The following is a 22,262-nucleotide window of genomic DNA, read 5'->3' on the forward strand; positions in this document are numbered from 1 at the left end:
ATGTTTTCTTATTTACAGCTTACCAGGACATGATTGTAACTTCTCAAGTTTATCTAAAATAAAAGATAATATATATATCAACATTTTTGATGAAATGATTATTGAAAAGCATGAGGTAAAGTAGAAAAATTATAATAATCAATGTTGAAATAATTCTAGGTTCAGACTGAATGAAGTCTGTGAACATATTTGTTAATTTGCTTTTAAATGCAGTGTCTATTTACAACATTTTCTAAAAGGGATATGGAGCAACATGAAATAAAATCAGACATGTGACAAGTCAGTTCAAAAATAACAGAGATCATAAACCACACATAGGAAGAGGAGGGATAAATATACCAAGAATTTGGGGAAAGTAGGTTTCTGCAGTTGAACCTTATATCTACATGTGAACTTCCTGGTAGCGAAGCTTTAGCATATTTTCAAGGTTTGCTGCACTAAGCATATTTGCTATGATATATACTATGATATATACTGAATGTATATACTATGGTAAAAGTATATACATTAAGGTGCTTTACATTGTTTACTGAGATGTAGGTAAATCTCAAAAGCAATGGCTATGAACTGCAGATAGGAATCAGGTGTACTGGTAGCTTTTTTCAAACTTCAGTGCTTTCCCAGATTCAAGTAAATGGTAGCAACACATCCAGGGCTTAGAAACTGAATACCATGGCTTCCTAGCTGGCATGTGATCACTGGAATCTCAATATTGTCTATTATGACCCTGAACTCCCTGGCATTTGTTCTTCTTAGAAGAAAAGAGAGATCAGATTAAATGGGAGCCAGAATATATTACATTTTCTTTTGCAAGGTTTTTACATTTCTAAACTGGACTGTCTGCAAGAGGACCATTCAGTGAATTTTCTTAGTCAAGAAATGGCCCATGTTAACCTTTGTTGTGGTGGCTGTTCAGTCAATAAGTTGTGTCTGACTCTTTGTGACCCCATGGACTCCAGCACACCAAGCTCCCCTGTCCTTCACTATCTCCCAGAGTTTGTTCAGATTCATGTCCACTGAGCTGGTGATGCTATCTAACTGATGCCATTATTTCTTGGCAGTAAGCCAACATGATCCATAATTATGACAGCCAGGGAAAGGTGGTTGATGGAAAAGCACAAAATGAAGAAGAAAGCAAGACAGTATATGGGGAAAACTACAATGAATTGTCCTTTTTATCTCCCTTCTTTTTTCCTAGCTCTTTACTTCAGCCCAGATTAATAGTGTATATCTGTAATATTAACAGAAATTTTGAGTTTATAGATTTAAAAGAAATCACATTAACATCAATAATTTAAGGTCTTATTCTTATTCTACCTTCTACTCACAAAACCTCCACCAGTCCCTCGCAAAATTTTCTGGAAGCCTCCGAGGAGTCCTCACAATTGTGCTTAGACATGACTGTTAGCTATAGTCGTCAGTATGTGTGTTCTTTTGACTCAGCCCCCAAAGCTGTCAAAGCCACCTAAAAGAATCTCACCACCAGCACTGTTGACACTGCCCCTGATTATGATGCCACCATCTGTGCCAAGGGTGTTATCCCTCCACTTATCCTTGAGCCCAAAGCTATCAAACTTCTGAATACTCAAGAGGCACTGGATTCTATACAAACATGGGCAGAACGGGCCTATTTTCTCTGAATCCATACCACATATTGTGTATCTAGACTTTAAAGCAATAGTGTTTGTACACAAAATCTCACAGTAGAAGAGCTTCTCCAGCCACTGACCCTAACCATCAGGGGCCAAACCAAGGACAAGGGACCTAGTGGGGTTCAGTGTGCACCAACCCTTTCCGTGTCTTCATTGTCCTTTCTCTTCTTCTTGATTCCTAAACTCAACCCAACTGCTCTCATCTTCCCTAATTACAAGTAAAAATCAGTGGATATAAGTATATAGAAGTACTGTGGAGCAGTTTGTTGCCTATGTCAGTCTTAACTCAAACAAGCAACATGCCTATCCCAAGAACTATTCTCTAACACCTTTCCCGTATTCCCCCTATTTCAGCACTTTGGCTGATGAAATGAAAAATGTAAATGGCTAAAAGTGAAGTGAGTTACAGAGTAAATGCCAGTGGGGTTAGTGGTGTTGGCAGTAAATGCCAAACCTTTTTTTGCCCAATACCCCACTACATTGTCTCTAATTTTTAAAAATAGCATTATTGAGAAGTAGTTGACATACAGTAAGCTGCACATAAAGTGTGTATTTTGACAAATTTTGACATATATGTATATATATACATGAAACCATCATCAAAGTCAAGGCAATGAATATATGCATCACTCTCAAAGGTTTTCCTCTGTCCTGTTAGAATACCTCCATCTTTCCCTTCCTTCCTCCCACCCCAGGAAACAATTCATCTGCTTTCAGTAACTATAGTTTATATTTTCTGGAATTTTATAGAAATGGTATCATACAGTTTTCACTCTTTTTTCCTTGGCATGGCAGCTTTCCTTCAGGGAAAAAAATTATTTTTAGATTTGTCTGTGTTGTGTTATTTATCAAATAGTTCATTACTTTTTTTTTTTTTAGTTCATTACTTTTTATTGTATAGTGGTAGTCTGTTGAAAACACACATTGTATTGTATGTTTAAATATTCACCTGTTGATGGACAAGTGGGTTTTCTATGGCAGGGGTGAGAGGGCTATTATAAATAAAACTACCATGAGGATTTGTGTAGAAGTCTTACATACAAATGCTTTAATTTTGGGGGCGGTAAATACATAGGAGTGAAATGACTAGATCATATGGTAAGTGGACACTTAAGAAACAAACTGTTTTTTCAAAGTGATTGTACCATTTTTTATTTCTACCAGCACTGTATGAGACTTCTAGTTCTTTCACATTCTTACAAGCATGTAGTCAGACTTCAAAATCTTAGCCATTCTAAAAAGCCTGTGGTTGTATCTCATTATAGTTTTAATTTGCATTTCCTAATGACTAATGAAGAGGAACTAAAAAGCCTCTTGGTGAAAGTGAAAGAGGAGAGTGAAAAAGTTGGCTTAAAGCTCAACATTCAAAAAACTAAGATCATGGTATCTGGTCCCATCACTTCATGGGGAATAGATGGGGAAACAGTGGAAACAGTGTCAGACTTTGGAGGGGGCTCCAAAATCACTGCAAATGGTGACTGCAGCCATGAAATTAAAAGACGTTTACTCCTTGGAAGTAAAGTTATGACCAACCTAGATAGCATATTCAAAAGCAGAGACATTACTTTGCCAACAAAGGTCCATCTAGTCAAGGCTATGATTTTTCCTGTGGTCATGTATGGATATGAGAGTTGGACTGTGAAGAAAGCCGAGCGCCAAAGAATTGATGCTTTTGAACTGTGGTGTTGGAGAAGACTCTTGAGAGTCCCTTGGACTGCAAGGAGATCCAACCAGTCCACTCTGAAGGAGATCAGTCCTGGGATTTCTTTGGAGGGAATGATGCTAAAGCTGAAACTCCAGTACTTTGGCCACCTCGTGTGAAGAGTTGACTCATTGGAAAAGACTCTGATGCTGGGAGGGATTGAGGACAGGAGGAGAAGGGGACGACAGAGGATGAGATGGCTGGATGGCATCACTGACTCAATGGACGTGTGTTTGAGTGAACTCCAGGAGATGGTGATAAACAGGGAGGCCTGGCGTGCTGCGATTCATGGGGTCGCCAAGAGTCGGACATGACTGAGTGACTGAACTGAACTGAACTGAATGACTAATGATGTTGGATGGCTTCCCTGGTGGTTCAGATGGTAAAGAATCTGCCTGCAATGCAGGAGACCTGGGTTTGATCCCTGGGTTGGGGAGATCCCCTGAAGAAGGGAATGGGAACCCATTCTAGTATTCTTGCCTGGAAAATTCCATAGACAAAGGGGCCTGGCGAGTTGCAGTCAGACATGACTGAGCAAGTAACAACACACAATGATGTTGAGCATTTTTTAATGAATTGTTCTTGGTGTCATGTTTTTTAGCTCTGATTTTATAACTCTTTATTAGAGTTACAGGGCTTCCCAGGTGGCGCTGGGGGTAAAGAACCTGCCTGCTAATGCAGGAGACATAAGAGACTCAAAGTTCCATCCCTTGGTAGGGAAGATCCCCTGGAGGAGGGCATAGCAACCCACTGCACTATTCTTGCCTGGAGAATCCTCATGGACACAGGAGCCTGGAGGGCTACAGTCCATTGGGTCACACAGAGTCAGACACGTCTGAAGCAACTTAGCACACACACACACACACACACACACACACAGTTAAGATTATATTCCTTCTTCATGAATTGATTGCTTTATTATTATGAAATATTCCTCTTTATCCCTGGCTACATTTCTTAATTCTTAAATCTACTTTGTATGTTATAAATATAGTCACTTCGGCTTTCTTTTCATTGGTGTCTGTACATATGGTGTATCTTTTTCTTTCTCTTCTTCTTATTTTTTCTTTTAATCTGTGTCTTTATATGTAAAATGAGTTTACTTTAGACAGTGTATAGTCTTGGGTCTTCCTTTTTTACTCAGTTAACAACCTCTATCTTTCAATGAATGAGTATTTATGTTTTGTGTAATTATTGACTTGGCTGGGTTCCATCTTCCTGTTTGCTTTCTACTTGTCCCATCTGTTTTTTATTCTTTTTTTCTTCCCTTTTTTGGATTAATAGAGTACTTTTATTATTCTGCTTTATTTTCACTATTGGCTTATTAGCTGTACTTTTTAAATTTCTTAATTGTTGCTCTAGGTTTTATTATATATTACTGCACTTATCACAGTCTATAATATTATGCCACTCCACATACAGTGTAAGGAGAGGATATTATTACACTTCCGTTTCTACTCCCATGCTTTGTGTTAGTATTATTTTATCATATATTTTGCTTTTATGTATGTCATAAACTCTGCAACAGGTCATTATTGTTGCTTTAAATAGTCAATTATCTTTTAAAGAAACTTTTGAAAGTGAGAAAAAAACTTTTCTATTTACTCTTTGGTTTCTTTTTAAAATGAAAGAGAATTTATTATACTTACCTGCAAGTTTGTGTGAAGTTATTCATCACATGATATAGAATAGTAATAGAAAACATTTATTTTAATAGGATCGCTGTTTCAAGAGCTGCAGTGCTCATTCATATATAAGAAAGAATTGGCTTGGATCCATTGTCTTCCCTTTCTCTGCTCTCCTACAACAATCTGAGGTAATAGAAAATGATTCTTTGCTAACTCTAAATTTTTGTCTCTGGCTAATAGAAACACTTACTGTTTTCTTTGAGTCAGATTTTGATTGGTAGGTTGATAAGTCAGTTGAAATGATCCTGTATGCAAGTGCCTCTTAGGTGTTGGAGTATTTGAAGATTTTAGCCATCTCTAGGAGATACCCACAAATTTATTTCATATATTTTTAGTGTTCATTGATGAAGAAAAGGACAGCTAACCATAAGTCTTAAAGCAACATTCGTATTTGTTTATAATAGTTACATAATTCAAGATTCATACATTTTCTGAATAATGACATTGCTTCATAACCATGGATTCCATGATTCTATGCAATCACAGCATGTCACGTGGGAGCACGTTACAAATACAGGTGTTGCAGATAAAGAGCAAGGGAGATTTTAAGTTGTTGGAGGTATAGGGCTTCCTGTTATAATCCCTGCAGTTACTTCTCAGTCTCAGGCCAGATGCTAGGATAGAGAAGTAGTTAGGAATGTGAGCTTCAAAGGTAGACTCGTCTGCATTGTAATCCTGGCTCTACTACTCATTGGCTGTGTGACCTGTCACAACTTCCTCACATGCTCTGAACTCATTTCCTTATCTATAAAATGGAGATTAGTGGTGTCTACCTCATTGAATAATGTGATCTATATCAAGCACTTGGAAGAATGCCTTATACATGCTGCTGCTGCTGCTGCTAAGTCGCTTCAGTTGTGTCTGACTCTGTGCGACCCCAGAGTGGCAGCCCACCAGGCTCCCCTGTCCCTGGGATTCTCCAGGCAAGAACACTGGAGTGGGTTGCCATTTCCTTCTCCAGTGCATGAAAGTGAAAAGTGAAAGTGAAGTCGCTCAGTAGTGTCCAACTCTTCGCAACCCCATGGACTGCAGCCTACCAGGCTCCTCTGCCCATGGGATTTTCCAGGCAAGAGTACTGGAGTGGGGTGCTCCACCTTATACATAGTAGGTGCTTAATAACTATTAATATTAGTTATGTTGTTAGTAGTAGTAGTAGTTATTATTTTAAATTATCTCCTCACACAGACACAAACATACACACACATACACACAAGGTCCCTCCTCCAGTGGACTTTGGGTCATCTCTCCTTCTGTTCCATTTTTTTTCTTTCCAGACCCAGTGCAAAATGTAACATGGTCTTTTAGCTTTTTTCTCTGTGCTTGAATTTGATTCTCTAAGAGTTTCTATCACTCTGGTATGTTAACTTGCTTTCTCATTTCATCCTTTTCTTACTTCTGCCTTTTCCACATACTGCGTATTACAGAGGGACCCAGGGTGTCAAGGTTGCTTGTGAGCAGACCATCATGGAAACTTGATCATTCTTTGCAAGTCCCTATTAGTCGAATCAGCATGAACCCATGCAAGCCCATTTCCTGCAATGGAGTAGACTGAACTGAGCTGTCTTTGACTGATGTTTATTTTCATCATGCAGAATCCATTCTGTTCATATACTCTTTCAGATTAGCGGAACATTTCAAGTAAATATTCCACCCTTTTTGCTTGGGTATACTTGGAGTAAGACTTATGTGTCTCCTAAAGAAGATTATAATGGACAGAATTTAAAAGAATGTACCTTCTTAAACATTTTTGCTACTATTGAACCTCAAATATCATATGCCATCTGTAGTCCAGCACTAGACAAGGTAGGCTTTCCACTGAATTATTTTCAGATATACTATCAAAGGAGTGTTAATTTCAAAGATGACAAAAATAAGTGTTGGTTCAATTTGTTGGTGGGAACAGTATGGTAGCAAGTTGAAATATTTTGAACTTGATTCTAGTTTTCAGATCAAATAGACATTTTGGAGAGAGCACGGATTTTTACAAAAGCTTGTAAGGCGTTATTTCCTAAACGAAGAATCACCACTACTGTTTTTAATGATGAAGGGATACAGATCTTAGTGATAAGATACATCAAGGCATTGAATCCACCTCAACAACTCCTGGATATGTTTCTTCATGATTCTAATGCAAGACTTGTAAGTGATATTTATGTGAGTAACTTTATTGAGATATTCACAAACCATATAATTTGCCCTTCTAAAGTATATAATTCAGTGGTTTTCACTATATACACCAAGTTGTGCAGCCATCACCACAGTAAATTTTAGAACATTTTGATCACTCTAAATTTATATTTATTTTAATTGGTTTATTTTTTAATATTAACTTTGAGTAAAACTTTCTTATTAAAATTGCTTTATCTTCGGAGACAGTTTCCTGAGAGAGATACCGTCTGTGTTGCAATGTGTGCTCCTGAGTGCGTGGTGGAAGAAAACATTTCCTCCTGTTGCCCTTCACTCTGCCCACGTGTGCTGAAGGTCACTGTTGCCACATGACTTTATGTGACCATACCAACTTCAAAATCTTTCTGTCAGACTTTGAAAAATGATGCAGAAAAATTCCTTTGATTTTCAGGCAGAATTTAAAGTTGTATTTCTAAAGAGATTGTGTCCTTCTAAGGATTGCTTCTTGTTGTAAAGAGGCTATGTTATCTTTTGCTCTGTAAACTGCCAACATAACACTTCTCACCTTCTGTGGCTTTATGCATATCTGTTATTTACCAGCTGACAAAAGAGACATGTACAGGTGTTCATTATGAACTCAGAAGACGAGATAGCTTCTTTCACTTTGAGAAAGGGAAGTGTGGAATCGGAAATCTAGTCTCCCCTTTAAGAAAAAAAAAAAAAAAAGCTTTGATTAACGGACATCTATGAAAAATCATTTATACCTTTTATTTATTCAGGCCTGATTGACTCAATTGACTCTCCTTAGAATATTTATATTATTCTTCCAGTATGAAGCTCTCACCCGAATTCTTTAAGCCAAAATCAAAAGTCCTAATTTAGATCACATTTTACTACACTCTGCTTTTGGGTTTCTTCTTTTCCTATTTCCTGATACCAAAAGTCCAAGGAGATAATGATGCTCTCAGATTTCTTTTAAAGACAGTCTTTGTCTTTTAAAAAAAAGTAGAAAAAATCCTAGCTCTTTTGCTTATCAGGAATTGTGAGCCATGTTTAATTAACTGCATGAAGTCAGAAACACGATTAGTGTAGGAGGTCTTAGTAGTGCATATATGGTAGCTACTGTAAATCAGTGAAAATGTTGGTGAACTGTCTGTGTTAACTCTGAGTCCTTATCTCCAGCCCTATAGGGGTAGGAGGCCACAACAGAAGTTCTGTTGTTTGTAAAAATAGGCTGCACCAATATCTTCTTGCTTCAGCAACTTATAACTGGATTTTATTAATAAAAATAATTCTGATGGATTTTGAACCTGAAAGAAAATCAAACTTTTGCTACTCTTCTACACGTTTTTTTTAAAATTTTCTTAAACAGCTGTATTTTAAAGTATACATGTAATGTATCACATTAAAATTTTTAATGTATTATAGTGAAATGTAATGATTAACATACATGGTCTGGAGTCATGCTAACCGGCTTATTCCCAGAGACCCATATGTTGTGTTAGTGTGTGACCCATATATTATGTTAGTGTGGTAGTGTGAGTGTTAGTGTGGGCAGGTTATCTTAGCACTCTAAGCTTGTTTCTTCTTTTGTAAAATAAAATTAATAATAGTGTGTATTTCAAAGGCTTGTAGGATATACTAAATTTGGTGATAATGCATGTAAAGCACTATGCTTGGTGATGGGCATATAGTATGCTCTTAATAAATTTAGTTAATATTATTTCAGGACCTTGTTGCTCACTTTGTATCTTTGATTCCCATTATGCCTGATGCACTGGATGAAAATGATGGTTTTGATATATGGATGACATCAGAGGTAACCAATTACAATTTACAATTTAAATGTATAATGTTTGCTTTTCTTTTAAAGAAACATTTCAAAAATATTATGCACTTATGTAGTAGCTTTCCTTATGCAGTTTGAAGGCATTTGATAATTTAATACACTCTTCATTCAGCTCTATAACAACCCATAGAAATAATTCTTAAAGACCAAAAATCTTGTTCAACTCTTTAAGTAGCTCATAATATTCAGATTCAGCAGGAATTCCAGGAGTACAACATTATGACATTCTCCAGAGAGAAATATGGAATATGCCTTGTTTGCTATAGAGGGGGTTAGACCCAGAAGTCTAGGGGAAATACCACCGCTTCCCAGAAGCTTTCCCTAGTTTTCCCATATCTGAATGAAGAGCTTCCTTGGCACTTGGATTAAAATTGTATTTAGACTGGTTCCCATGCAATATTTGGGACATATTTAAACTAAAAACTATTTATTTGAAATTTAAATTGCTTTAGGCATCCCATCCCTCCCCCCAAAATCTGCCAATCCTAATTAGAACACTTTTTCCATTTCACCTTAAATTATATTTCAGTTCAGTCAGTTCAGTTCAGTCGCTCAGTCGTGTCCGACTCTTTGTGACTCCATGAATCACAGCACACCAGGCCTCCCTGTCCATCACCATCTCCCAGAGCTCACTCAGACTCACGTCCAGCGAGTCCGTGATGCCATCCAGCCATTTCATCCTGGGTCGTCCCCTTCTCCTCCTGCCCCCAATCCCTCCCAGCATCAGAGTCTTTTCCAATGAGTCAACTCTTCGCATGAGGTGGCCAAAGTACTGGAGCTTCAGCTTTAGCATCATTCCTTCCAAAGAAATCCCTGGGTTGATCTCCTTCAGAATGGACTGGTTGGATCTCCTTGCAGTCCAAGGGACTCTCAAGAGTCTTCTCCAACACCACAGTTCAAAAGCATCAGTTCTTCGGCGCTCAGCCTTCTTCACAGTCCAACTCTCACATTTAGTTGGCCTTAACTAAATATACACTGGCCCTATATCCACACACTATATATATACATCCCAAGTTTAATCTCCTTGAATGAAAAGGTAAATTTGCACTTATCTAGAATGCTTACAGGCTGGATTTGAGCTGAAATGGATTTAGAGAGCACAGGACTAATTTAATAGGTCAGTTACCCTGCCTTCTGCTAAATGAGAATAAGAGAGACACAAGCATGTAGTTTGTTTTAGGACCCAGTGGGTCAAATCTGGTAAAACTCAAAGAGATGTATATTAACTCTAGACTCTTCTGAGACTCTTCAAACTAATCAGAATGTGTTACAATCCTGCAGAACATTGAAAGATAGCCTCTGAAGTAGCTAAAAATAACTATAAAAATAACCATTCTGGCAAATACCAGTGCTTCCAAGTGCCCTCCAAGCCAAACGGTACTCATAATCAACAGGTCACCACCGGCACAGGCTTCCTTTTGGCTGGTGTCTTTCCATTGCCATGAACTCTGGACTTGGGAACTCCCTGAGTGAATGACTAATTAAATCGTCACAGGAGTTATTTCCTCTACCCAACATACAGTCTTTGAACAAACCTTGGTTTAAATCCTACTTCAACCACCTGATACCTGATACCTTAAGTTATTCAGCTTCATTAGACCTCACTTTCCTCATCTGTGTCATAGAGGGATTTTGAAAGGATAGGCAGCTAGAACACAGTATGTTAGTTACCTTGTTGTTGTTCGGTCGCTAAGTCATATCCGATTCTTTGCAACCCCCTGGACTGCAGCAACCAGGCTTCTCTATCCTTCATGATTTCCTGAGTTTGCTCAGATTCATGTCTTTTGAGCTGGTGATGCTATCGTGCTGTCTAACTACCTCATCCTCTGCTGCTGTCTTCTCTTTTTGCCTTCCATCTTTCCCAGCTTCAGAGTCTTTTCCAATGTTAGTTACCTACTCTCATTCATTCCCTCCTCCTCTTATGAGATGCAGTCAGGGGAACCTCCTTAGCCTGACATTGAAGACTACTCACGTTCTGCTGTTCATTCTCCTGTTCATCACACGTATCTTTCAGAAGAGCCGTGTTACCATTTTTCTTAACCTCTATCCCTCACCATCACATCCAGTCAGTGTGTACTGATGTGGCCACATCTGTTGTTAAACCATTGAAACGCTGCCTGACTGACTGGTAAATAGTCACTCTGAGAGCTCCTGAGCTCCCCCTCCCCAAGCTCCCTGGCCACCACAGCCTTTTCTCTGGGATTAAGGAAACAGAAGCAGTCTAAAGGGTGCAGCCGAGTCTGCATGTTGCAGCTGCTACTAAGCAGCAACACAGTATTGCCTTATGAACATGTGGGCCCATATATTTTGTTAGATCCTTTGATTCTTCAAGAGAATCCAGAAATTCAGAGTTGTCTGTGTGATCTTCCAATTTTTAAAAGCATTTTGGGGCCAAGCAAAACACACCTATAGACTGGAGCTGGATCACAGGCCACTGGTCTGCCACCTGTGCTGTGCTTTTTCTCCCCTGCTGCAACTGCCTTGCTAGGCACTCCGCATTTGATTACACTTACCCCTGCTGTTCAGGTCTTTCGGTTAAGGAAGTTTCCATCACTTTTCTTGATTGGGCTCCAACTCAGATCTCTTCTTCTAAGTTGAGAGCATTATATTGGTACAGGGCAGAGACTGACTCCATTGACCAAAGGATCCTTTCCTCCAAAAACAGGTGATTTCCTATCAGATGAAGTTCCTTAAAATATTAGCCAATTTTGTTATTCAGTCACTGAGTCATGTTCAACTCTTTGTAACCCCACAGACTGCAGCACGCCAGGCTTCCCTGTCCGTCACCATCTCCTAGAGTTTGCTTAAACGCACGTCCATTGAGTTAGTGATGCCATCCAACCATTTCATCCTCTTTTGTCCCCTTCTCCTCCTGACCTCAGTCTTTCCCAGCATCAGGGTCTCTTCCAGTGAGTCAGCTCTTCACATCAGGTAGCCAAAATATTGGAGCTTCGCTTCACAATCAGCCCTTCCAATGAATATTCAGGATTGATTTTCTTTAGGATTGATTGGTTTAATCTCCTTGCTGTCTAAGGGACTCTCAAGAGTCTTCTCCAGCACCACAGTTCAAAACCATTTATTCTTTGGTGCTCAGCCCTGTTTTCCCAGGGTATTTGTGCCCCCAAAGAGCTGCCTCATTTTGGATGATAAAATTATTGGGTCGCAAAGTATCCACATTGATTGTCCCGTAATAAAGGTGACCCTTATGTTCCAGGTTAATGTTCTCTCTTTCTAATGCCCTAATGTTTTAACAGGAAAAGTGTGTCAGAGTTTTAGGCTTTGCAGTCATCTTAGTGACCTGGCAAAAATGTGTGTGTAAGGGTGTGGAGGGGCCCTGAATCTGTTGGATGCTTGCACTACTCAACTCTGTCTCCTCCCCTCCCTTCCCTTTTTTTTTTTTTGTCTTTGTTTTGTTTCACCTTAGCGCTGCATCAGTTTAGCTATTGGAAATAAGGAGGAGCATGCCATACTTCTCTGTAATTTCTTCCTGTATTTTGGAAAGAAAGCTTTGGTCCTTCTAGGAACCTCAGTGTTGGAAGTAAGTGTTGGACTTAATATTTAAATAGTGTAAACAAAATTGGGAGAAGGCAATGGCACCCCACTCCAGTACTCTTGCCTGGAAAATCCCATGAACGGAGGAGCCTGCTAGGCTGCAGTCCATGGGGTCGCTAAGGGTTGGACACAACTGAGCGACTTCACTTTGACTTTTTCACTTCCATGCATTGGAGAAGGAAATGACAACCCACTCCAGTATTCTTGCCTAGAGAATCCCAGGGACAGGGGATCCCGGTGGGCTGCCATCTATGGGATCTCAGAGTCGGACACGACTGAAGTGACTTAGCAGCAGCAGCAGCAGCAGCAGCAAACAAAATTAATTAGCTTTCAGTTGCAAGTTTTAAAGACTTCAACTCCAAGTTTCCATTTTTTCACAAATTAATTAGGAAATTTCATAGGCAAACAAATATTTACTTAGGAGAATAATGTTGCTTCATCAAAATTTCCACAATGTAAAGAATGACTTCCTTTTGTTTTTCTTCTTTGTAAAGTAGTACAAATAATAGTGCTACTTCATGGCAGCAAATTTGGAAAACTCAGCAATGACCACAGGACTGGAAAAGGTCTGTTTTCATTCCAATCTCAAAGAGAGACAATGCCAAAGAATGTTCAAACTACTGTAAAATTGTGCTCATTTCACATGCTAGCAAGGTAATGCTCAAAATCCTTCAGCTATGCTTCAACATTATGTGAACTGAGAACTTCCAAATGTACAAGCTAGGTTTCAAAGAGGCAGAGGAACCAGAGATCAAATTGCCAACATTTGTTGGATCATGGAGAAAGCAAGGGAGTTCCAGGAAAACATCTACTTTGCTTCGCTGACAATGCTAAAGCCTTTGCCTGTGTGGATCACAACAAAATGTGGAAAATTCTGAAAGAGATGGGAATACCAGACCACTTTACCTGTTTCCTGTGAAACCTGTATGTGGGTCAAGAAGCAGCATTAGAACTGGACATGGAACAATTGACTGGTCAAAACTGGGAAAGAAATATGACATGGCTGTATATTGTCCCCCTGCTTATTTAACTTCTGTGTGTGAGTACATCATGCAAAATGCCAGGCTGGATGAATCACAAGCTGGATTCAAGATTCCTGGGAGAAATATCAATAACCTCAGATATGCAAATGATGCCACTCTAATGGCAGAAAGTGAAGAGGAACTAAAGAGCCTCTTGATGATGCTGAAAGAGAAGAGTGAAAAAGCTGACCTGAAATTCAGTGTTAAAAAGCTAAGATCATGGCATCCAGACCCATTACTTCATGGCAAATAGACGGGGAAAAAGTGGAAGCAGTGACAGATTTTCTTCCTTGGACTCCAAAATCATTATGGACAGTGACTGCAGCCATGAAATTAAAAGATGCTTGCTTCTTGGAAGGAAAGCTACGAGAGACCCAGACAGTGTATTAAAAAGCAGAGATATCGCTTTGCCGACAAAGGTCTGTATAGTCAAAGCTATGGTTTTTCCAGTAGTTACATACAGATGTGAGAGTTGGACCATAAAGAATACTGAGCACTGAAGAACTGTTGCTTTTGAATTGTGCTGGAGAAGACTCTTGAGAGTCCCTTGGACTACAAGGAGATCAAACTAGTCAATCTTAAAAGAAATCAACCCTGAATATTAACTGGAAGGAATGATGCGAAAGCTGAAGCTCCCATACTTTGGCAACCTGATGTGAAGAGCTGACTCATGGGAAAGACCCTGATGCTGGGGAAGATTGAGGGCAAAAGGAGAAGAGAGTGGCAGAGAATGAGATGGTTACATAGTGTCACTGATACAATGGACATGAGTTTGAGCAAACTCTGGAAGATAGTGGAGGACAGAGGAACCTGGCATGCTCTATGTAGTTCATGGGGTCGCAAAGAGCTGGACATGACTTAGCGACTGAACAACATGGGGTTACTAGAAATACTAAATTATGTGGTAAATATATGACACTGAGAGCAGTATCTGGTTTATGGAAAATGCTCAGTAAGTGATGGGGGTAGGTGATGTAGCAATAGTTACATAGTGGTTGTTAACCATCATCACCATCATCATCTTTATATGTTCCTAGAATTATATTTTAAGATAAGATGTACCTCTCCCTATTTTTCACTGCTCAAATTTTAATTGTGCAAGAAATGGGCCAGAAACTCACTAATTTGTACAGCTTAATTGTCAGTTCAGTTCAGTTCAGTCGCTCAGTCGTGTCCGACTCTTTGCGACCCCATGAATCACAGCACGCCAGGCCTCCCTGTCCATCACCAACTCCCGGAGTTCACTCAGACTCACGTCCATCAAGTCAGTGATGCCATCCAGCCATCTCATCCTCTGTCATCCCCTTCTCCTCCTGCCCCCAATCCCTCCCAGCATCAAAGTCTTCTCCAATGAGTCAACTCTTCGCATGAGGTGGCCAAAGTACTGGAGTTTCAGCCTCAGCATCATTCCTTCCAAAGAAATCCCCGGGTTGATCTGGTTTAGAATGGACTGGTTAGATCTCCTTGCAGTCCAAGGGACTCTCAAGAGTCTTCTCCAACACCACCGTTCAAAAGCATCAATTCTTCGGCACTCAGCCTTCTTCACAGTCCAACTCTCACATCCATACATGACCACAGGAAAAACCATAGCCTTGACTAGATGGACCTTAGTCGGCAAAGTAGTGTCCCTGCTTTTGAATATGCTATCTAGGTTGGTCATAACTTTTCTTCCAAGGAGTAAGCGTCTTTTAATTTCATGGCTGCAGTCACCATCTGCGGTGATTTTGGAGCCCCCAAAAATAAAGTCTGACACTGTTTCCACTGTTTCCCCATCTGTTTCCCATCAAACATCCAGAAAGCTGCCTTATTAGGACTCTATTTCTATTTAATAATATGAACTATATTGTAAGCGTTTAAAACGTCCAGATTTTTTTTGTCACGATCATTTATTTCTCTGTATTTCCTTTGCAAAACTTATTTCTGTGTCCTGTTTGTTAGCTGAAAGTTCATTCAGTTCAGTTCCCTACTCTTTGCGACCCCGTGAATTGCAGCACGCCAGGCCTCCCTGTCCAAAATCTATGGCTAATTTCCCCATGTGATCGCTCTGCTGTAGCTTTGAGTACCACTAGATGGCAGTAAACAGTGAACAATATTTTAACAAACATTTGTATTTGTACCTGTGAGTCAACACTGGGTGTCAGCACTTACCTATACAGTTCACCTTGGCTGTGTGGTTGAGGTGAAGCCTCTTCACCTGGGAAATCCCATGGACAGAGGAGCCTAGTGGGCTGCATACAGTCCATAGGGTCACAAAGAGTCAGACACGACTGAGCAACTTTCACTTCACTAATAATGTTTACTAGCTGTATGATCTCAGCCTTATTTATTTCTCTGAGCCTCATTTATCTACCCCCTCAAAGTGAAAGTGAAAGTCACTCAGTTGTGTCCGACTCTTTGCGAGCCCATGGACTATACATTCCATGGAATTCTCCGGGCCAGAATACTGGAGTGGGTAGCCTTTCCCTACTCCAGGGGATCTTCCCAACCCAGAGATTGAATCCAGGTCTCCCACATTGCAGAAGGATTCTTTACCAGCTGAGCCACAAGAGAAGCCCCTGCTCAAAGGAATAATGCTATTTACTGTTACCCTAGACATGTTGTTAACCTCTTATTCTTCATGTGAAAGGTGGGCATGATAATCATACCTACCTCACAGAATTTGGAATTAATTAAAGTGAGAAATTAAGTAAAATTAGCATGAGCACTGAGTACAGAACCTGAGGTACGTAAATGATAAATGTTAAGCAGTTATTATTATCATTACCTGAGATTTTTATTTTTTGCTAAATAAGAAAGGTTTACACTTCAAAAGTATGTGCAGAGCAAAATAGTAACATAGTGACTACTTTTATTCCTCAAATGGTTTTTTGTTTAATTTCTCTCTGGCCTCTAATTCTAGATCTTGTTCTCAAAATTAATTTGATGGCTTTTTAACTTCACCTAGCTTTTCAGAGCCTTGGACTAACACCATAACTCTACATGGTGTTCACCCTTGATCTCTAAATATATTCTGCTTAAAGCAGGGCTAATCCATATACCACCTTTGTGTGAGTTATACAAAAGTACCCCTATGCGTTAGCACTAACTATTAGGAAATGTTCTTCATATACTGATTTCATCAGAACAACAGATTTTATTGCTATGAGGGTGGCAACACTGGCTCATAAGTTCTCTCGTTTGAACCCTCATGATAGCTTGGGCCTGTGGATTTCTATTGCTTTGGCTTTTCCCTTTTCAAAAAAATTGTAAATATTCTAAAAAAGGCTTTTAAAAGATCAGAGATATCAGGGAGTTTCCTGATGACACAGTGTTATGATTCTGGGCTTTCGCTGCTGTGGCCTGAGTTCAGTCCCTGGTCAGGGAACGGAGATCCCTCAAGGCGTGCAGCATGGCCAATAAATAGATAAATCATACAGAATAAAGAATCTATAAGGTGATTGATAATATTATCTGTAAAAAGTCAGAGATAGCATATGCTTACACTACAATTTCCAATGCAAAAATGAGTTAAATCGATCATCCACCAGAAATAATTTTAACTCTTTCTTCGGACAGGGGCCCGTGGCGTATGTATTAACTCAGGAAACTGATGAATATTTGCTTTGGAATCCATTAACTGGACAGTGTCATAAGCAGTTTGACCCATTTTGTCCGTTACAAGGTGTAGATTGTTTGTTTGATGGTGAAAACGTAAGTGTATTGGGTGAGGAGGGAAGATCTTGAGTTCTCTCCTCAGGAGTCAAACTTGTGGCTCTCTACCCTGACTATACATTAGAATCATGTGGAAACACTGAAGAAACCGTAGATGTTTAGTTAGAATCCCTAGGGTGTGGGGCCAGGGAAATCTTCCATCCCCAAAGCGCCTTCAGGTGATTCCGTAGTGCCTCCGGGGCTGAGAACCAATGAGCAGGCTCGTGTTCACATGCCCCTGGAATTCTCTGCACCTCCTGCCTCAGAGCTGTCCTTGGTTTCTGCCACTTCACTGGGTAGAAAGACTGTAACCCACTATGGGCTTTGTACTCCCATGGGCCTACATTGATTCTGTGTTAATGTTTTAATAGGTCTGGTTTAATCTTCAGCAGAATAATTCACCAATGGCTGTGTATTTTGACTATTCAAAGGAAAGTTTCTGGAAACAGTTGCTTCCAAAAAATTATCAAGGAACAAAAACACAAAGCATTCAGGTAAATCACACTTTTCCAGGTGTGTCTCTATGAAAGTTACCATTGGTTCTGACCTTAGAGTTGTGATAGCTCTTGTTACATTTATATAGCTGACTGCTTATTGAATGGTTTAGCAATATCAATAAAAGCCAGTTTTCTCTGCCATCCAGCCTGACTTTGGGCTACGCTGGTCCTTTTCCTCTACTTGTAAAAGAAGAATTGGAAGAAGGCATCATCTTAATTGTGAATTTAGGTTTTAGAGTAAAATTTTTTAAGTGTTCATCATGAAACAGAAAATATAACGTCCAGATGGTGTAATAAGTTCTTACTTTGACCTTGCACTTCTACTACACATCCATGACAATAATAAAGTATAAAAATTGAAAAACAAAAGGCTTATCTGGGCTCTGAACCATGATGGGTATCTCGTGAATAGAAATAGGACAGAAACACCATCAGTGAACAGGGCCCAAAGAGGATGGGAGCAAAGTCTAAAAGTGAGTCATGAAATCCAGGGAACCAGAGCCAGTCTCAGTTTTTGAAGCCAGGACTGTGATGGCGCTTCCCTACGTTACTCCTCTTGAGAGAAGATGAGAAAGGTAAGCTGCAGACCTATTACCTGGAGCTCAGGAGTTATGAGACCTAAGTACAGATCAGAGCATTAGGAACCAATCTAACCACCAGACGACTTGGCCAGGGACTCTGTGGTGTGCTCAGTATCACTTTGGGAAGACACCCAAATTCCATTTCAACAGCCATTTCTGGATTGGCAGCCATGGTATATCAATGTGCAGGCAATTGCAAAATTCAAAAACCGGGAGCTATGACCCAGAGGAAGAAAGAGAGGGGGGATAAGGGAAAGAACAATGGAAAAATAGGAAGAAGATAATTCACAGAAGCAGAAACTCCAGAGCTCAGCCTCACTTGTACTGAGGGAAATATTATTTAAAACAAAACATGATTTCACATGTATAAGATTGGGAAACATTTTTTTAAGTGTGATCATATCAAATATTGGCAAACAGGCTGAGAAATAGTGGGAGTGTAAATTGCCATAAACTCTTTGAAAATCAATATGGTAAGGTTGCTAAAGTTGAAAAAGCTCAACCTTTGATCCTCCAATTCAGCTTCTAAGAATGTACCCTAGCACAGAGAGACTAGCACAACAATGGTCATTACTGAATTGCTTGAAATAGGAAAAAAAAAAAAAAGGAGACAATTTATCAACCAGAAAATGGGCACATAAGTTGTCAAGAACCCATACTATGAAATCTTATACGTGTGTATGTGTAAGTCACTCAGTCATGTCCGACTCTGTGACCCCATACGCTATAGCCCACCAGGCTCCTCTGTCCATGGAATTCTCCAGGCAAGAATACTGGAGTGAAAAAAAAAAAAAAAGAATACTGGAGTGGGTTGCCATTCCCTTCTCCAGGGGCTCTTCCTGACCCAGGGATCAAACCCAGGTCTCCTGCATTGCAAGCAGATTCTTTACTGTCTAAGCCACCAGGGAAACCCAAAATCTTCTATACAGCAATAAAAAAGAATATATGGAACTAATTTACTGTAGCTCTCAACTTGACTGTACATCCATGACATCAGAATCCCTGAGTGAAGAGCCCACACATTGGTGTTACTTAAAGCTCCCCAAGTGATTCCCGCAGTTGAGAACCACTGACCTAGAGCTGTTGTATCAACATGAGTGAACATAAAAAATGTAATGTTGAGCAAAGTAAAGAAGATGTGAAATGACAGATATATATGAAGTTTGAAAAATATGTTTATATATAGATATATAAGTGAAATTGCTAGTTGCTCAGTCATGTCCAACTCTTTGTGACCCAATGGACTGTAGCCCTGCCAGCTCCTCTGTCCATGGATTTCTCCAGGCAAGAATACTGGAGTGGGTTACCATTTCCTATTCCAGGTGGTCTTTCCAACCCAGGTATCGAACTAGTGTTTTCTGCTTGGCAGGCAGAAAGAATACCATCTGAACCATCAGGGAAGCCCACAGATATGTAGTGATAGTATAAAAGCTAGCATGAGAATGATAAACATCAAATTTAGGGTAAAGATTACCTTTAGAGAGAGAAAAAAGGGAAATGAGATTAGGGAGCAGTATATAGAGTACTTTAAGTCTATCAGTAATGTTTTACATCTTTAAAAAAAAATTTATTTATTTGGCTGTGCATGTGGGATCTAGTTCCCTGGCCAGGGATCAATCCCATCCTCCCTGTGTTGGGAGGGCAGAGTCTTAGCCACTGGATCACCAAGGAAGTTCCTACATCTTTTTGAAAAATCTAAAACAAATAGAGGACTGGTCATAGCAAACACCCTTTTCCAACAACACAAGAGAAGACTCTACACATGGACATCACCAGATGGTCAACACCAAAATCAGATTGATTATATTTTCTGCAGCCAAAGATGGAGAAGCTCTATACAGTCAACAAAAACAAGACCAGGAGCTGACTGTGGCTCAGATCATGAACTCCTTATTACCAAATTCAGACTTAAAGAAAGTAGGGAAAACCGCTAGACCATTCAGGTATGACTTGAATCAAATCCCTTATGATTATACAATGGAAGTGAGAAATAGATTTAAGGGCCTAGATCTGATGGATAGAGTGCCTGATGAACTATGGAATGAGGTTTGTGACACTGTACAGGAGACAGGGATCAAGACCATCCCCATGGAAAAGAAATGCAAAAAAGCAAAATGGCTGTCTGGGGAGGCCTTACATATAGCTGGGAAAAGGAGAGAGGCAAAAAGCAAAGGAGAAAAGGAAAGATATAAGCATCTGAATGCAGAGTTCCAAAGAATAGCAAGAAGAGATAAGAAAGCCTTCTTCAGCGATCAATGCAAAAAAATCGAGGAAAACAACAGAATGGGAAAGACTAGAGATCTCTTCAAGAAAATTAGAGATACCAAGGGAACATTTCATGCAAAGATGGGCTTGATAAAGGACAGAAATGGTCTGGACCTAACAGAAGCAGAAGATATTAAGAAGAGGTGGCAAGAATACACAGAAGAACTGTACAAAAAATAACTTCATGACCAAGATAATCACGATGGTGTGATCACTCATCTAGAGCCAGACATCCTGGAATGTGAAGTCAAGTGGGCCTTAGAAAGCATCACTATGAACAAAGCTAGTGGAGGTGATGGAATTCCAGTTAAGCTATTTCAAATCCTGAAAGATGATGCTGTGAAAGTGCTGCACTCAATATGCCAACAAATTTGGAAAACTCAACAGTGGGCACAGGACTGGAAAAGGTCAGTTTTCATTCCAATCCCAAAGAAAGGCAATGCCAAAGAATGCTCAAACTACCGCACAATTGCGCTCATCTCACATGCTAGTAAAGTAATGTTCAAAATTCTCCAAGCCAGGCTTCAGCAATATGTGAACCGTGAACTTCCTGATGTTCAAGGTGGTTTTAGAAAAGGCAGAGGAACCAGAGATCAAATTGCCAACATCTGCTGGATCATGGAAAAAGCAAGAGAGTTCCAGAAAAACATCTATTTCTGCTTTATTGACTATACCAAAGCCTTTGACTGTGTGGATCACAAGAAACTGTGGAAAATTCTGAAAGAGATGGGAATACCAGACCACCTGACCTGCCTCTTGAGAAATCTGTATGCAGGTCAGGAAGCAACAGTTAGAAGTGGACATGGAACAACAGACTGGTTCCAAATAGGAAAAGGAGTACATCAAGGCTGTATATTGTCACCCTGCTTATTTAACTTCTATGCAGAGTACATCATGAGAAATGCTGGGCTGGAAGAAACACAAGCTGGAATCAAGATTGCCGGGAGAAATATCAATCACCTCAGATATCCAGATGACACCACCCTTATGGCAGAAAGTGAAGAGGAACTAAAAAGCCTCTTGATGAAAGTGAAAGAGGAGAGTGAAAAAGTTGGCTTAAAGCTCAACATTCAGAAAACGAAGATCATGGCATCCGGTCCCATCACTTCATGGGAAATAGACGGGGAAACAGTGGAAACAGTGTCAGACTTTATTTTTTGGGGCTCCAAAATCACCGCAGATGGTGACTGCAGCCATGAAATTAAAAGACGCTTACTCTTTGGAAGAAAAGTTACGACCAACCTAGATAGCATATTCAAAAGCAGGGACATTACTTTGCCGACTAAGGTCTGTCTAGTCAAGGCTATGGTTTTTCCTGTGGTCAGGTATGGATGTGAGAGTTGGACTGTGAAGAAGGCTGAGCGCCGAAGAATTGATGCTTTTGAACTGTGGTGTTGGAGAAGACTCTTGAGAGTCCCTTGGACTGCAAGGAGATCCAACCAGTCCATTCTGAAGGAGATCAGCCCTGGGATTTCTTTGGAGGAAATGATGCTGAGGCTGAAACTCCAGTACTTTGGCCACCTCATGCGAAGAGTTGACTCATTGGAAAAGACTCTGATGCTGGGAGGGATTGGGGGCAGGAGGAGAAGGGGACGACAGGGGATGAGATGGCTGGATGGCATCGCTTACTCGATGGA

General features: G+C 40.0%; 1 protein-coding gene across 1 annotated transcript in view; it reads left to right on the forward strand.

Moving 5' to 3' along the window:
* Window positions 1–22,262, forward strand: part of LOC101107489 (ectonucleoside triphosphate diphosphohydrolase 1) — a 203,407-nt gene that overhangs the window by 171,693 nt on the left and 9,452 nt on the right. The window contains exons 23-28 of the mRNA XM_027960446.3: window positions 5,072–5,170; window positions 6,984–7,181; window positions 8,899–8,988; window positions 12,443–12,556; window positions 17,148–17,282; window positions 17,654–17,776. Coding sequence (XP_027816247.3) covers window positions 5,072–5,170; window positions 6,984–7,181; window positions 8,899–8,988; window positions 12,443–12,556; window positions 17,148–17,282; window positions 17,654–17,776 — 759 coding nt within the window. The remainder of the gene's footprint in view (window positions 1–5,071; window positions 5,171–6,983; window positions 7,182–8,898; window positions 8,989–12,442; window positions 12,557–17,147; window positions 17,283–17,653; window positions 17,777–22,262) is intronic.

Source organism: Ovis aries, chromosome 22 (genome assembly GCF_016772045.2).
Source record: "Ovis aries strain OAR_USU_Benz2616 breed Rambouillet chromosome 22, ARS-UI_Ramb_v3.0, whole genome shotgun sequence".
NCBI classification, from domain to species: domain Eukaryota; kingdom Metazoa; phylum Chordata; class Mammalia; order Artiodactyla; family Bovidae; genus Ovis; species Ovis aries.